Raw genomic sequence first — 18,380 nt, forward strand, 5'->3', positions numbered from 1 at the left:
AAGGGATGATTTTAAAAGCAGGTAAAATACAAGAAGGAGATGGCTCTATGTATCTGAAGACTCCTTAGTCTTCAGATACATAGATAGTTGTTGGGGAAACTTAAAATTTTGGAGAGATTTTAGGTTTCCCCAAAATTAGCGGAGGGAAACTTAGGAAGCAGAAAGGACTTGTAAGAGAAGTTTTGCATAAGTAAGTAAAAAAAAAACAATGACTCACCCACTTTGATCAATCATCAAAAAATGATTACTTGACAATCCCTTATTTTCACAGCTGCTTAATCAGAAGGAAGTTTCTAGAATTTTTTTGGAGAAATTTATACATTTCTGGATTTATTGCAACACACACCTATAGTTTCAGCAGCATCTCAAAAGAACATGTCCCTATTTTTTTCTATGAAACCAGTCACACCGGCAGCAGGTCAACATTGTAAGGAGTGGCGTCTGGTGGTCCTGTCCAAGTCTACTCTATTTATGCAAATGCCACTGGATTCCAGTTCCTGCAGCTATTCTCCTGTGCTACTCGGGTAGTTCTTCTATTGTTGTATTGTAGCAGAAAATTCTGGTGAGGAAAAAAAATTAAAATGGGAAAGATAAATTATTGAGCTTATCACACAATTTGTAACATCAATGGAGCTACCACAAAATTACAGATGTCACTCTAAAGTTGATGAAAAGAGAAGAAGAAAAATAGAAGAGCTGTAGGCTAATGAGGACTAGCTGTACAATAAATGTGATATATGAGTAATTAATCTCCATGATATAAGTTGGCAAGACATCAGTTTTTTCTTTGAAATGTCCCAACAGTATGTACTATGTGTTGTGGTAAAATTAAACCAAGGTTGAGCATTTTAGCCATAGTGAGGTATATTGGCATGGGACAAAAGCAAAACTGCACAGTCTATTGGTTTAGAGATTCAAATTGTTAAAAGGGCTTAACAGTTCTTTATATAGATAAGCTTCACTACAGTTCAGATTTGCCTAATCATATAGGATTCTAAATGCGCAGTTGCTCCATGGGCTTCACACATTCAGCATATATCCTGAATATTGTTTGTATTCCTGATTGGGAGCACTGAAAATTTGACTTTTGAGAACAAAGAGAAGGCAACCATCACTGGAAATGCAAATGAGCAATAGAAAACTAATTTTTGTGCAAATATTTTTATTCTCTTAAATGACTATTTTTCCTATTTATTTATTTATGTATTTATTTATTCGTTTTTACACGGCATGCCGCAGGCCATGCCGCCCTGAGGGGAGAGCCACATCACTCATATCAAACTGACTTCTGCTAAAAATACCTACTAAAGGATTGCTCAAGTACAACCAGTGGTACTTAGCCACAGTTTTATAACCAAAGGGTATCGGGCCTCCCCTTGAACCACTGTAATCTGAGGCTCAACAACCATAATGGTTAAGGCAGTGAGGGGTGGGGAGTTAAAAACTTCACTTCTGACATTCCTCGGCTCTCCTCCGACGCACAGGTTCGGGACTTCTCTGACTTGAGATCTCATCCAGTGGAAACGCTTCCCTCCTCCTGCAACGGACCGCTGTGCAGAAACTTGACCGCATCGAGAGGTTCCGCTCTCGGAGAACCCCACCGTCCCCACCCCCTGAAGTCGGAGATGCACACACGAGGTCCATCCACCTGGGTGGTCTCTCTACTTTAGTGAGCTGTTGCTAAGCAGCTAATAATAGTCGTGTTTGCTGAGTAATTTTTGCCCTTCTGGAACCAATCAGATGCAAGAAAGTCCTGCGATCTGACAGCCCCAGAGGCGGGATCTAGAGTCTTTTTTTCTCACCCCTCCTCCTTTCTCTGCCTCCAAACGGAGAGAGGTCTTTTTCTCCCTCTTCTATTGAATCTCAGAGTTGGCCGTGACGCGCGGCCCAGGGGAAGACCACATAGATCTCAGCAGAATGCTGCGACCATCGAGCTTTCATACCCGACCACTTGTGTGTGGGAATCCCTTTGCGCGCCTCGCTTTTTGAGAGAAACTTTCTGTTTTTCCTTTTCTTTTCTTTTTTCCCCCCTTTTCAACATTTTTTTAAGAGACAAGGTGAAAGCGGTGAGAGCGGCGGAGACCTCCGGATCACGAAATGTTGGGATGGAAGGCGCAGACTTTGACTCGCCGTCTCCAACAGGAGTATGAAGTCCCACTTCACGGGTGTGAGGTCTCCACGAGTGATACTCTGTCGCCTCGGGATATCGCTACACGCTTTCGGGGAAATACTATAAAGTGGGAAACGGTAACCACCTCGCAGTCCCCGCAACATGGCCTCGGCTGCTAATGCGCCCTTCGAGCAGGAAAACAGAGACCCCGATCGGCCGAGGATAAGGCAGAGGAACAGGGGGGACTATACCCGCGGCACACCGCTGGATTTGGAGTATTTGCAGCGGCCGAGTTACTGCGATGCGAGCTTCGCTCTGGAGCAAATATCAGAGGTGCTTATGTCTCATGTTTCACTACAGGAGAGCTGCGTGGTGCCTGTTTCATTGTATTTACTGAGGGGTAAAGTGGCCAAACTTTATGTCCAGTCACAACGAGATAACAAGACGTGCTTGAAAGCATGGACATGATAAGGAAAAAAATGCTCGTTTTTATTTCAAACGCATGTGAAACAAGCTTCTTGTTGTGTTTATCAATACAGAAACTACTGCATCCAAACTAATAACGCACATGGCAAAAACATTGCATCTTATCCTATACATTGGAAAGACAGCTGTACGTATAGTTTTCTGACAGGTATCTCAACTCGGATGAGTCTTCTGAAAATCCATGTGGCTGTTCTCTTCCGTTCACAAATATTGCCAGTAACCCCCCACACCCACACACACGCACGCACTCACTCTCTCTTGTGTTGGCTTCTCCACTCCCCATGCAGACCGGAACACACGGCCAGCTCCACAGGGAGAGGGGTTGTCTGCATGTCTGTGTGTGTGTGTGTGTGTGAACGTGTGTGGTGGTATTTGTGGGTTTTAACCACATGCACTCTTCAGGGTATTTAATATCACCTATTGATGTGTGGGGCGTGCAATGGTGGAAGTGAAAGCCACCCCAGGGACAGTTCATAGACTGCTTCCCTTTAGAATACAATAGTCTCTGTGCAGTGGGATATCTGCCATGTATTTATAACTGAAGTTTCAAGCTCTCAGATATAAAACTCCTGTTGAGTTTGGCTTTTAAAGGAATAAATAAATGGCTAAAGAGATTAAGTCAAAACCCCACAGACTTATCACTATAAGTTGACAGTAGAGCTGCACAATACATCTAATCACAGAATCAGTGTGTTCAATATTGGAATCACAAAAGTTACTGGATGCAGTATTTGTCTGGAAATTATATTCCTATAGTCATGCATTGACATTCACTCAGAAGTCTACTTCCATTCAGAATCAGAAAACAGATATTTTTGTACTCAGTACATAAATTGGATACAAAAAGATGAAGTACTTTTTTTCTTTGTTCTAGTAAAGTATAGTTAAGATTTATGGACAAAAAATAATCAGTTATTAAGTATAGTCTACGTTTGTACAATACAATAGATTATTACCCTTGAGTAGACCAAAAATAATGTCTTGTTAGATATTATTTATTGGAGTCAACCATTTCTGTATAGTAGGCTAAGAGTTGAACATACCCTGGGTGGACACCAATTTGTATGCAATTGCAGATCTTCATAAAATGATGCAGGCCTGGCTGACAGTTCTTTCCCATCATTTACCTCCATTGACTTTGGATGGAGGTAAATGTTTCAAACTCTTCAGTTTCACTCTATTCATAGCTTATTATTGCAGCTGTGAAATGACAGCACTCTATGTATAGCCAATAAACCAGAAATGTATGTTCCTGGATGGGACAATAAAGGGATTTATTGTTCAGAAATCCATTCACGTCCATTATCAAATTGAATCCCAATGACTAGAGTTGTGCTCATCAATGGATTAGAAATCAGATTATGCCAACGTATGGTTTCCGTTTGTATGTTCACCTCAGAAAAATTGAGGTAATCAGTTTTTCATTGATCGCCTCTGATCTGTGATCAGCAGGTCAGATACCACAATATGATATTTTTCTAAAACTGATCTTTCTTTTCTGCTTCTATATGTTAAAGTTCTTAGAAAAAAACCCCCACTTTTGTATTGGCCTGAAAAAGCCTGATTGGTGCATCTTTACTCAACGTTAACTTCCCCTCAGGTGTGTTTCTGAAGGGTAAAATGTGTTACTTTATGCACATCATGTGTATAAATAGCCTCTTTCTCTGTATTCCAATGGCTTTATCTGGTCAGGTAAGTGTAATCGGTTTGCTTTCACTGACAGTAACTTATTCTCTTGTCTTATCACAGGGGAAGGCGACTGGGAGGAAAGCACCTCTGTGGCTGAGAGCGAAGTTCCAGAGATTTTTATTCAGGCTCGGCTGTTACATACAAAAGAACTGTGGAAAGTTTTTGGTTGTGGGCCTTATGATTTTTGGAGCTTTTGCCGTGGGTTTAAGGGCAGCTAATCTGGAAACGGACGTGGAGAAACTCTGGGTGGAAGGTAAGACGATGTTTGGTTATTGGCTTTTTTGTTAAGTTGCACAGTTTCTTGAGTGTATGCATGAAAATACCAAGCTATAAAGACTTTTTAGGAGAATTGTTTAAAGTATGTGTCTTGGAAAGTGGCAGAGCAAAACTGTGTTAGATTTGCAAGAGGTAACAATAACGTCACCCGTGAAGAAGGTTGTAATTAGGCTCATAAGCAGCCCTTGGAGTTGAGGAAATTTTTGCCAAAGCCGCCATTTTGTGAGTGTGTGTATGTGTTGGTGTGTGTGAGAGCCAGCCCCCAGCAGTTGAAGGCTCAGAGGCTGTGTGTGTGGTCCTGTTTTGGACAGCTCTCAACTTTCCAAAAAGATTTGTTTCTGGCTGCAGGGAAATAGCAGAGCGCGGACAGGAGCTATGGTGGAAGTGTCACTCAGTCTTCTTGTTTTCTTTTAAAGAATTTAGGCAAATGAAGAAATTTAAAAGAGGGAAAGTGAGTGTATGCATGGGTGGTTCTTTGGGGGTAAAGGCATGAGGCTGAGTTTTTTTTCTCCCTCTTTGATCTGCATTCCTGTACATATGGCTCAAGTTGGCTGTTCCAGTCATGAATGAAAAGACAGAATCTGTTATTTGGAAATGAACTGTGTGTTTGAATAAATAAAACAATATTTTACACATACATTTTTGTACCTTTATACTATTCTTACATTCTTTTTTTTATGTGAAAACAATCCACGGTTTTTTAAGCTTAAGCATCAAAGCGGATGGACTCTCGACCTCTTCTCCTGGGTTAGCAGGCCTAGCCATTCTTGCGCGCTGCTGCAGGGGTCTGAGAGACAGAAGTTTTCTAAGGCATTGCGCAGGCGCAGTTGGATCACGGTTTGTGCAGAAAGTAGCCTCTTCAAACACATTCCTGATTGTACTCAGAGGATCACACAGTTTTCACATGCCAGAACCATGGTCAGGAGGACCGGGGCGAGAGGGCGTTGCAGGAAATGCTGAATGTTATGGCAGAGGGATAGAAAATGCATTTTAGCTGCCAGAAGAAATCTGTTCAATCTAGCATCTTAATATTTTTTTAGGCAAAATAAACATTTCCTGTCATTTTTAAAAATTGTGTGGATAAATCTTAAGTGAGGTGGAACATTCACACATAACTCAATCCAATTATCGTATTTTCTTTGCATGATTCTATATTTCTATTTATTGCTATTGTAAATCACTTTTGCTTATTGACTGATATGTGATATGACAGATTATGACCCTTAAAACCAGCATAACTATGATCAAGCTCCTACTGGAATCTTATAATAGTAGTTTTCTATTATAAACTGTGAGCAGACTAAAGAAAAATAATTCTAATTTATCAGATATTAAAGTGTGTGTTGAAAGTCCATTTGGTGGGAATGAATAGTCCTTTCTTAGTCCCACAGTGTGGGAATTCTCTTTTTACATCAATACAGTAACAAGATATTACCCAGTGAATATAAAAAAAACAAACAAAAAAAAACAAGCAACTGCATATTACTAAAGTACCTATAAAAAAATATAAAAACGACTGAAACTATAAAGGTCACTATTTGACAAGGTACCCAGTTTTCTTGATTTATTCTCTACACTCAGGGTGGCATATATGTTTTATATGTGAAAGGGACTTATTTAGATTCTTTAAACAAAAATCTATAGAAACAAAAATGGAAAGCTGAAATTCACTACTAATGCAACTCCAAACAACTTATTCATCTTATTGACAGTTTCGTGTTGCTCTATTATGACTGTTGCTAAATGAAATTTTGCATGCAAATTAATCTTTTTTTGGCACTGTTGGTGTAGTTTTCATATTTTGTAGTAGTCAGAATCTGATCATTTTGCATCTGATAAGGTGTTTTAAACTTAATGGATATATTTGGTGGAAATGTTGCTGAATAGTAAAAATGTTATTGTTTGAACATTAGTAGTGTGAAAAACTGTGTTCCTCTGCAGTTTAGTACTTTGGCAGTTTTTGTTGTTTTATGGATATTTCTAATGCAAATAGAAATTGCCTGCCATAACAACTAAAACATCTTAAAGCTACTTTTACAACCAAATATTTTATGGAATTTTCTAAAATTTTGCTAGTAGTCTACTGCATTGAATTGTGGGAAAATAAGTTAATTCTAATAAAGATTATTTTACCACCAGGAGTATGCTTAGTTATTTTGATTTGATTAAGAGTCATACATTATCTATTTCACTACTTTTGACAAATAGTGGGGATCAGAAATGAAAATGTTCATTCAATTACCTATCTTTTAAAGTCATCATAGACAATATCATCACAATTACTCATCCCGGCATAGTAATGATAAAGTCTAATTACCGTATTATTGTTTATAAATCCCCAAAATTGCCAGTGTGGTTGAGTTTTTAACATCTGGGATTTTAACAATTTTTTCTTAATTTTCTCATGAGAACATCAAAAGAAAATTGTGTTTCAAAGTATGATTTTAATTGATTTTAAATCTATGTGCACTTTTTATCTGGGAATATGCACTCCTTTTTCAGGCTTTAGTATTTGCAGACTTATGTTCTTGTGGATTACTTTTGTAGAGCATATCTAAAATATTTTAAGGAAAATCCAGCTTTGGATGGTGAGGTACCTAAATGCAATGTTACTTAACAAGATATTGGCTGGAATTGCAAATCAGCCAATCCAGGAGTGTTGTTCTTTGTTCTTGGTGCTGATTGGCTGTGCCCTCAAGGGAATGGATATGAAAGATTGTTGATATTAGATTCTTTAGTAGTTCTAATTGATGTATATTAGGGTTTATTTTGTGTTTGAACTATTAAAATTGGCAAATACAAGTGTTTTTAAAAATGGGTCTCTGGTATTTGCTGATTTGAGCTCCGTGTTCTCTAACACTGTCAGAATGTACACAGTGCATCAATTGTATCTTATGCCTAAAAAGGCAATCACAGCAAATGCCCAAAATATAACATTTTGAGCTCATATGGCTTACCTTAATTAGAATCACAATCAATGGAAAACGATTATAACAGACAAAAATTAACTTCTGAGTAAGATTTAACCATTGTATTGTTAATTATTGTAATAAACAAATGGACTCTTAGTGGTTAGGTACACTGATACAAAACAGTTTGTTTATGCATATGAAATGAAAGGAGGCAAGGAAAACAATTTTGCGCTTATTCTTAGAATAGTTTGGTAGCAATGACCAGTATGGATAATAAAAATTATTTAATCTCATACATTTAAATGCGTCTTTCTTGTCCACAATTCAATCAATGCACACAGTCAAAAATCTGACACTAACAATCGCTATCATAAAAAATAACCCTTACTCGTTACCAAATTGGCTTCTTTACTACAACTTTTACTGTGTTTTGATGCAACTTAGCAACTGTGATATGACTGCATTCCACCATGTTTTTTGAAGCCCGCTTAACATTTATTGTTGTTTTTAAGGCAACCATAAAAAAAATTTATGAAACTGCAAACCCAACCAAACTGTTTCTTTATGAAATCAAGCTAATTTCAAGTTAACTAGGTACTGGTAGTAAAAGGGATCTCTAGGAAACATTAGTAAAATGCACACACACTTTGATTACAAAAAGGGACCTCCTCACACACATACACTGAGAAGGAGACAGTGCTTTGGTGGTTTCCTTGGTCCCGGTGCATGAGGGGTTCCAGATGCTGGTAGGGAGAGATCTGTTTGTTTAGATTAGACTGCACAGCTGAGGGATAGATTAGTTCTGCCTGGGCCGCGGAGCCCTGTGCTGGGCCGTGCTGGGGGAACTGGCCCATCATCCGCGAAGAAAAAGAGGCGAGAGGAGAAGAGGACAGACCAGCTGTTTATGTTTCATCTGGAACTGCCCTCCGCAGGCGACCCACGGACGACCCCGCCTAGGGAAGCTGTGTGGCCCACAGACGCACATACGCTACTAAACTGTTGGAACTCTGCATGATTTCATTTGGGGTTCATTCATGCCTGCTTTCTTGGTTGTAGCCAGAATCCTCCAGCCGTCCACCATCAACTGCATACAGCACTTGTCTTGGGTGTTTATTCTATGTGTTGTCACGTGCTAAAACATTAGCAGGGGTTGTCTCTTCTCACTGCACTCTCTCTGCACTGTTTATAAATGCTCAGACACAGGAAGTTCTGTTTAGTAGACAAAGTGACAGAGAGAAATTGGGAGTGAGACACATACTTGTGCAAAGGGGTGATTGTCTCCTTGTACACCCTGAACTGTGAGAGAACATGGAGTGGTCTGTATTTTTTCTTTAAAGGTTTTGTTGCCCCTATGTGGCCTTTATTTGACAGTTATTAGATAGGAAAGCAGGTTGTCAGAGAGGGAGAAGACATGTGGCAAAGGTCATCAGGCCAGAACTCGAACCTGCGACAGCCACATTGACATACGTGACATACGTGGGTCACGCTTTACCCCTGTGCCAACGCCACAGCCGGTATTTTATCTTTCAAGATTTCAATAAGGAATTGGTTGTAGGTATGGGATAGTAAAAGATCCTCAACAAGAAGCACTGTATTTAGAAAGACTTAAAACAAAAAATACTCTAGCTGCATTTAATTGAAACACTAATACAGGACTTATTTCTATGACTATTAAAAATAATCATTGACTGTAATAATACAAGAAAAATTTATGTATAATGTTAAGATAATAAGAGTAATAATAAGTGCCATTCTACTCTTTATAGAGTTACACTGGGAGTCTAATGAGCTAATATTAGCTGACTAATTAGTTGGTCTAGTCTACAGCTGGCTTCTTGTCAGTCACGCGACCCAGAGATTAGCAGTTATATTTTTAAATTTTATCTAAAGAGGAATGGTGGATTATGCTCCTTCAGTTTTCATGGCATGTGTCTGTATTTTTTACAGTAAAATATACAGCAAACTTTTGCTTTCTTGTATCCATGGGCTAAGTACACTGGTCATCTTTAAGCCAGCTGGCGGTCAGTGTGTAACAACATGTGCACAAGGGGAATTACTGTTACTGTTTCCGTCCTTAAGCCAGAGACAAAAATGGATCAGAGTAGCAAAAAAAAATAAAAAAGTTTTCAGACTTCCATGTAGAGGTTAAGTCTGGCAAAAGTTTACTTTATTAACAGGGACCAGTATGATGGTTTCAAAGCCTGATAATCTGAAGTAATTATGACATGTTTTTATGCTCTACTATTTCTTATGCAAAAATGTGAAACAAAAATACATACAATTAAGTTTATTAAAATTTAAAATAAATGCTTATCATTATTGCTACTAAAATAAATGCTATTCTTGTAACTCATATTGAGTATGAGTTACACTATTGCTGTTAATATTATTTTATCTTTGTTGTAATTTTGGTACTACATTTTAAAAATCTAGAATACATTACAGTGGATATTGCACAAAATACACATTTGTTGTTCTGCCCTTTATACCATAATACAAGCATAAAAAGCTCATCATTAGTAATTAGTTGGTTAATTGGTTACGCTCTCTGCTGTGGTACCCAACCTCCAACTGAAACAGTGTAAGGCTTTGTAAGAGTGATGGATAATCCTACTTTGAATTTGATGTTCTCCTATGCATGAGATAAATTTAGTTGTTTTCTTCCAGATTGCTGACCGGCCGTTATAGGTCTGGGTGGGGCAGGATTTTATCAGGCTACCCTCCATAAAGCTGGAAAAACCCTGGTCTCTCATGGCCTTTTTCTGACATCCCATTAATAGGACTATAAAAATATAGAAACTGTGCTACGGAACACTAATGACGCTTTGGACGCATAACTTATTTAAACTGCGGTGTACCGGTAACTGACTCATGCCCTCCTTGTAGCAATATTTTAAGTCCACTTTTCTTTGAAAAAAGTGATTTAGGTCAGAATGCATCCACGCTGTTGAGAAACTCTGTGTTTATTTTCACTGTGCCACTCACAGGAAGTGATTAGCTCCAGCAGGAAGTTGTAGTATTGTGATCTCCTATCTTGATCTCCCCCACACGCAAACATTGCTTGGAATCAGCTTTGGAGAAAATGCCTCATGGCGAGTGTTCAACTCAAGATGCACCCTCGATTTAAAATCAGTGTAATGATTAGCTGTCAGAGAAAAGAGATGTGAATTTGAGGAACATTAAGGCTTTGTTGTTCTTCCTGGCCACAAATAGCAAGTTATGGTATCTCACAGTATCAACAGGCCAAGGCAAGCCAAGGCCAAATTGTAAAGAAAATAAGACCATTGCCTCCCTATAATTAAAACAGTATCAAATAAACATTGGCCTACTGTACTACTAAAGTCCCCCACACTTTTGACTTTGAAACGGGTAATCACCTCAGTTTGCTGATAGGCAAAGAGAAGTAGCAAGAAGTGGGTAAAAAGTTTAGAAGCTCTGGGCATAGATTGAACTGGATGAAGCAGATGAGCTAGAGTTGTTCTTAGCACTAGTGAAGGTCATTGCTTTCACGGAAATGTCCCAATTCAAGCTGAAACGACTTCACACTGCCCAGATTTATGGTGTGGACTTGGGGGCACAGAATCATGAATTGTAGTCTCATGGCTTCAGGCTGACGAGAGGCCCCGGGGTCCCGCAGCACTTTCTTTGGGTGCATAAGTGCAGAGGCCAGGGGCCACGGGCATGGACTCCAGAGACCCTGAGGTCATCTCGTTGAGGCCCCGCTATTTAAAACCTCACCTGATACTCACCCTGTGGCCTGGGTGCAGAGTGAAGACTCACAGCAGAGGGGGTGCAGGGCGGGAGCTGCAAGAAACGCAGCAGAAGTCGCAGCTGTCACCAAGGCACTGATGTGAAGAGGTCCATCTCTTGAACCTGACTGTTGGAAGGGAGTCTGAAAATGCATTTTATTTTATATTTGTGTGAAAAGAACTGTCCAGCAGAGGGCAGTAAATCTGAGGTATAATCTTTGAACTGATCTTTATGAGTACCCTAATTGAAAATAAATTATACTTTCCCAGATTTGAATGGTTCCAGCCATATTTCTTTGTATGATATATGATATGTGTGACCAGTGTATTAAATTCAGAGAATATACAGTCATTAGACACTTTTATGTACACCTTGTTTGTTCTGGGTTGGACCTCCAGAGATGCTTTCTTTGTCCCATAAATTCAGAAAGGTGTCAGAAACATACTTCAGAGATTCTGGCCCTGCACATCTATTATCAAAAACACTTATTGTATCGTATCACCTCAGTTTGTTTGAGCTTTGGTGATGGTGGAGGCCATTGAAGTACAGTGTCATTTTTACCAAACCTGTTTGAGATAATTTTGAATTGTGATATTCTGTTTTAACTTGATGAAAATGCCATCAAATAGGCAACCTGTGTCCCTAAAGGAACAGATGTGGCCAGTAACAATACTACAATGCTGGGGGTAACTGTTGTGATTTAAGTAATGCTCATTTAGTTTAACAGGGTTGCAAGTGTAACAAAAGAATACCCCATTAACCATTACACCACCAGGCTGACCTGGTAGTAGTGGTGTCTGGTCAAGGCAGGATGGATTCCTGGTTTCATGTTGGTCTATGCCAAATTCAGATTCTCTACCATTTGAGCAGCTGAAACTGCTACTCATTAAATTGGGCAAAATGTTTTCAATTTGTTATTGTAGTCCATAGGCGTAACTTCCTGAAGGACTAGTGTGTACATGTCCCCACCAACTCTGGGAGGAAGGGGACAGTCCCCACCAATATTTCCTGCACCTTTTTTTCTTTATGTGCTTGTATATGTAACTCGACAGCAGCTGCACGCTGCATTAACTGTCAGGTAATGCTTTTTAAAATTCCTTTGTAAAACGTAAATGGCAAGTCCGCTCAGTGATTTAGTGGATTGGACACCACGTGACTTACTGTGCGGGTCCTGTTGCTTTGCATTGAGTCAGGAATATCGGTGGTCAGGGGAATGACACAATTAAGCAAAGAATCTGAGAAGGGGACGCAAAGTTTTGATATTCATTGTCAACACTACTGTAGCAAGATAACAAAGTCCACAAGGATCACATTTCAGAGGTCGGTCGAAAAATCGTAATTAAAAAATATGTAACGAAAGTGGCGAATTGGTTAGTTATGCTAAGCTTAACATTTATCACCTTAACATGTGTTCTTTCTGCGCAGTTCAGAGTATTTCGGTTCAATTAGCACAAAAACAAGGCGACCCACATACATTTTCTGACAGATAATCAGAAGGGCAGGTGTTTAAGTTAGCTAATCAACCACCGCGAGTGTTCGGGATCACTTCCTAATCATCGCAAAATGGAAATTCATAAACATAAATCTGCAACAGACAGAATGCTCCATTTTGTGTGGGAAATATTTTTGTGGGTTTTTAATTTCTGACGCACTTGTATGAAATCTTTGCTCTGCACTCCCGGGCTGCTGTTTATTGATTGCCATCGCAACGAGTCTGCGTCTAACGTTAAGCTGACGGAGTGAGGAAAAAAATATATATAACCACCAGTTTTTCTACATTTTTCCCAGGACAAATTGCATCATTTGTTCGTAGAACGTAGCAATATTCAGATCAATCATCAAATAGGATGAAATATTTCATAAAGTATATAGGAGCCAAAGTTTGTTAAATTTTAAATCATGGCTCCTATTAAGTAAAATTAAATCATGGGCCATTATAAAGAGAAATTCGCTTTGTTCTCTCTTGTTTCTAGAACTGACAGAATCTAAACTATAGATTTAATAGCAGAGAAAATATGTTTTTATATATCCAAACATCAGCATCTCAGCTTTAAGCCACATTTTATAGAATCCAGGAATATCGATGGTCACTTTACTCACCAATTGCTCCAAACAGACCCAAAGAAGGTTTTGCGCCTTTATTATTTGCTGTATAAAAGAGACATCATATCCCATCTGCTACGTGTAAGTCAGCAGGACAAAAGATTTTTCCAACCAACTGAGGGACAGCTGTGGAGTCAGAATCACATAATTGAAAAATACAGAGTTTGTACTGACAAGGATTCATGTGGTTAATTAGAAGTTACTTATTCTGCTTTTGAAAAGTTTAATAACATTTTAATTGTTACAAAATCTCATGTTTTTAGCACTTGATAAAATCAGACAATAAAAGGTAACTATGTGATAATTCTTCACAAAAAATATTACTGAATTCTGAAACTGTTTTTGAGTGTAGGCAAGCATTCAGCAAATACAAGCTGATTCCATGAATCAGAATATGACTGAAAAGTTCCTTTGTCAGCAGTTCCATCACCAAGTGAAAGACATTAGCCTATATAAATTAATTAGATTACATAGGTTTTAACATATTTATATTTCTTAGTATGTTTAATACCTCCTAAAAGATTATTTTCGAAAGGTACTATTAATCTGACAAGCCTGATCAGGATGTATATTCTAATTTATTGAATAAGACTGTAAGGCATTCACATGGAAGTTTAATAATGGAAGTCTTTTCTAGTTTAGCACTAGAAAAAAAAAAAGATCTTCCATCAACTGTGGGTACATCAGCGCCCTAATGCCCTCCCCCCACCCCTTGATCTTCATCCCCACCAACTTGCAACACAAAGTTACACCCTTGGTCTAGTCTGTGTTTGATGCAGCATCAGCTTCCTGTTCTTTTCTGAAAGAAGGGGCATTAGGTGTGGTCATCTGCTTCAGTGTGGCATGTGTTCTGCAGTCCTTGGTTTGTACAAGTGGTTATTAGGGCTACTGTTGGTCTGTCTTTCATCTTAAGCAAGTCTGTTGGATAACCACTGGATAGTTTCTGTTTTTCAGATTGTTTTTTAAAACCTGAGAGACAATTGTGTGTGAAAATCTGCATTTATGAAATGACTGCTTTTTCTGAGCCAACAACTATAAGACACTTAAAACCCATGCTCTGTTCAAATTGCCTTATCCATTCTTAAATGCCTAAAAACATTGAGTTGCTGTCATGTGATTGACTCATTATTGTATGTTGCAACAATAAATTAAATCACAGTACGAATAATTTGACTGATGTGTGTAATTAAAATGTTTTTTTTTTGAATGGCATAAAACGTCACTGTAAACATTTTGCACCTTTATAAATTGGTACTTTTGCTTTTTTTGGTCATGTTCATGTCTGTTCTAGGACTGACTGGATTAAGACTATTCATAAACGCCTTTACAGTCAATGATTTTAAAAGACGCCTTTATAAACTGATCATAGTCCTGGTTATGTGACGCCAGTAAATATTTTGTTTCAGCAGGAAATTGCTGATGTTTCATTTCTGGTTTGAATACGAGTTGTAATCAGTCATTTTTCTTTATTTTGACTTTTCCAAATAGGGATCAAATGCAATGTACAAAATTGTATTAAAATAAATTATATGTGAGATGGCAGTATTTTGTTATTATTTATCCACATAATCAATCAAAGCACTTAATAATGAGGACACATCCACTGCCTTTGTGCTTTGCGTTTGTGCATACTGTGATTAACAGCAGAGCCGACCAAGTTGGTGGTTGTTTTGGTGGGAATGGTAGTGAGAAAGACTGCAGTTTTAATGTTAAGTGCTTGCAGAAAATCTCCTTGTGGAGAAAGATGAAGAGGAGGGGGGAGGGCCTCCCAGAAAGTGGCGTCTTCAGCCGAGACGATTGTGGTTTTGCATGGTTGAATTATTCAGCTTTTGATGTGCATAAAAGCAGTGAAACATGCATGGATGCATGTGCACAAACACACACATACACACACAGAGATTCTAAAACTGTTGTTGCACGCAGAGAGGCTTTGAGATTCTGGTTCTGTGAATGACGAGGTGGTTGACCAGTGCAGGCTAATTAGACGTCCCTTTTTGTTTGAGTGTTGTTTTTCCTCCTTTTTATCTCTTTCTTCTTCCTGTCGTGCATGTTATATTTTTTTCCTCCCCCCACTGCAGTATTTATTTCTTCTCCAGCTTTCATTCAAAAACCGCAAGCACTAAGAACACAAAAAAGTGTGCCCACACCCAATATTTTTTCCAGTTAGTTGAGAAGTCACTGTAGGCGCCTATCGTTCTCGTGTCATCTGTTTTGCTCTTGCACGGTAGTTCTTCAGTTGCGTGCTCAGACACTCACACAAACTGCACTCAATTAAGTGTGTGTTTATCAGTTGGCCACAAACAGGACTAAACCCTTGCTATAAGGAATAACATTCCTACGTGTGTTGTGTTAAACTTTATGAGTTGATGAAAAGCGCAGGCGGATTGGTGAGGGACTTGGTGTTGGAGGAATATTGAGCGTCTGGTTCTGTAAGCAGAGTTTTGCAGGGATGTTTTCTCAAGTTGGATCCCCGGTATTTGAAAATCGCCTTGTTAGTGAAAGCCCTACCTGGGCGAAAGTTAAAGTGCATTGCCATTTCGAGTTGTTAAGTTAATCCGTGTGTATGCGTGTGTGCGCACATGCTGCAAATGAGAGCACACTCCCATTCACAAACAACTTCTTGAGATGCCTCCAAGTGCTCTGTTTACATTCTGCATTCTTTCAAGCGCTCTTATTCAAAAACCAGAGCCCTGCAAATGACTGACCACATGAGACTGTGGAGAAAGTTACCGCCATGTCCCCCAACTTTACTTCCTTCTTTTACTCCTCTATTCCTCTCTTTCCCCACTGCTAGAAAGGACTCTCTCTTTTACTCAAGTGTCTTTTTTTCCCCCTCCTCTTCTGCCTCTCCCCCCTCCCTGGCTGGAGAGAGTGGCCTCAGAATGCCAGATGTATTACAGAGTGAGCCACGGCAATGTAAACACTCAGCCCTGCCATGAGAGCAGGGTGGTCTGGCCTCCCTCCTTCCCTGCCCTCCTTCTCCCTTCCTCTCTTCCCTCCCTCACAGTGCTGGCTGCCAGGAGGGTGGAGAAGTACAAAACAGGAGAGGGAACACATTTCTGTGTGTGTGCGTGTGGGTGTGTGTGTGTGTGTGCTGGAGTAGAGAGAAAGAAGTATAGTAACAGTAGTGTATTTGTGTTTTGGCCACGGAATCTGCCGTAGACTTAGAGAGATTGGAGTGTGGATTGATACATCTCAGGCTGCAGTGTGGAGAATTTTATTGCAAACATATCCAAATGTATGTATGTGTGCTAGTCGCTGGAATTTTATGCAGCCCCTCTGGCTTACCGCAGTTACATACATAGCTTTATAGTTCATTGCAATTCCTGCAACACGTCGTCACAGAATCTGGCAGTAACAGCAAGAACCACACAAGCACATGCAAAGCATGAGAAGAGAGAAAATATTTTCTGTCAGATGATTGTGAAGTTTGGACTTTAAATTTGAGACTCTATCAGAACAATAAAATGGCAGCAAAAGTATGTTTCTGTTTGGTTAGATTTTTAAAGGTAAACATCATGGAGAGCTGACTGAATACCCCTTTACCATTTTGTAAATTTGCAGTTTTGGATATTTTCTTTCCTAAAATAGCTTGTGAAATTCTGAGCCTCCTTTGACTGATGATGGGAGGTAATTTTCTACTTCTGCTGACAGAAATGGGATTATGTTTCTCCAATAAATAATATTCACCAAAAGGAGGTCACTTAGAGTTATTTTAGTTTGATTTAGTATCATAATCTGCTATTTTTTTAATAGGAGTCAAATGGTAAAACTGGGATCAGAACCTAACTTATTGGAAACAGGATGCAATAAATAGTCTTATGAAAATAATACACAGATAAATTAAACTATATGTAAGATCTGGACTTTTTCATGATTGTTTTCATAGTAACCAACTATAAAAATAATTTACTAAATTAATGTGCAACAGCTTGAGTAAATATATTATTGGCATTAAATGGATAAGAAAGGAGCAAAATTTGAATAAGTAGATAAATAAATTGGGACACTCCATAAAGCCTTGCAGGTTTTTTAAACATACTTGAACTTATTTGTTTTGTAAAATCAATTTAGAACACCTTTTAAATATTAATATAAAATTTTAACAAAAAAATGCAAATTTTGTTGTGGAAGCTACTGAGGGAACATAAGATAAACAGGTGGTGTGATATTTTATCAGTTTTAGTTGTGGAATAAATATTGACTCCTTTACTTTTATTCCCATATAAAATTGCTAAAATAACACACAACATCACATCAGCAGCATGTGATCAGAACACTCGGAATTGTGAAGATCTGCCTTTTTCCTCAGACGTTTAGTTTGGTGTCTGCCTGATTCTTGGTCCTCGAGAGTGAACACCATAGTGACAGTGAAAGAGCTGTCTGCTGGTCCATTGTACACCAGACCGCTTTCTGGAAACTGCTGGTATTTTTGGATATTGATTGGAGAAAAGACCCCTTGAATTTGCTGTAGTTGTCCTGTCATGCCACTACATGGTGCTCTGATTTTAGCATGTTGTCTAATGTGGATGTGCTTTTTGCTCTTAGCTTGGCTCACTAGCGTCATTTAGAAAATTGCAGAGGCAGGCTATGCATTTGGTACCTGGGCCTCCAGAGGGACTTTACCGATTTAATCCACCACTGTGATTCTACAAGTATACAAGCCACCAATACAATTGTAAACAAAAAAATGCAATGGAACAGTATTGCAAATGTTCAGCCTATTCATCAACATCAGTAGTAAAACTGATATTGAATTCACACATATTTATAGGATCTAATTTCAACCGTCCAGCTCGTGTCATTCAGACTGGGAATTTAAATGCGTCCTGAGTGATGACATGGATCTTAAATAACTGCACTGTATCCAAGTAAACAGAGAGAGAAGACATGGACCAAATTATGGCGATTTCCTTCTGATATTTTTACATGATCGCCGTTATACTGCAACAGAATGTCTATGTGCAGAGAGACGTAGAAAGGTAGGGCGGTTATTGCATACATAATTTATATGTTTATCAAAGAGCCTAATTAATTATGATCATTTTTTTGCA

The 18,380-nt window shown here is 38.8% G+C and overlaps 1 protein-coding gene across 3 annotated transcripts in view; it reads left to right on the forward strand.

Annotated features, from left to right (window-relative positions):
- Window positions 1–1,846: 1,846 nt before the first annotated feature.
- Window positions 1,847–18,380, forward strand: part of ptch1 (patched 1) — a 62,235-nt gene continuing 45,701 nt past the window's right edge. For 2 of the 3 annotated variants that reach the window (XM_044111887.1, XM_044111886.1), the window contains exons 1-2: window positions 1,847–2,443; window positions 4,346–4,538. In XM_044111887.1, coding sequence (XP_043967822.1) covers window positions 2,273–2,443; window positions 4,346–4,538 — 364 coding nt within the window. In that variant the 5' untranslated portion in view covers window positions 1,847–2,272. Of the gene's footprint in view, window positions 2,444–4,345; window positions 4,539–12,193; window positions 12,302–18,380 lie in introns of those variants that run through there. The other variant, XM_044111888.1, reaches the window with a different exon arrangement.

This window comes from Gambusia affinis, linkage group LG03, assembly GCF_019740435.1.
Source record: "Gambusia affinis linkage group LG03, SWU_Gaff_1.0, whole genome shotgun sequence".
Classification (NCBI taxonomy): Eukaryota; Metazoa; Chordata; class Actinopteri; order Cyprinodontiformes; family Poeciliidae; genus Gambusia; species Gambusia affinis.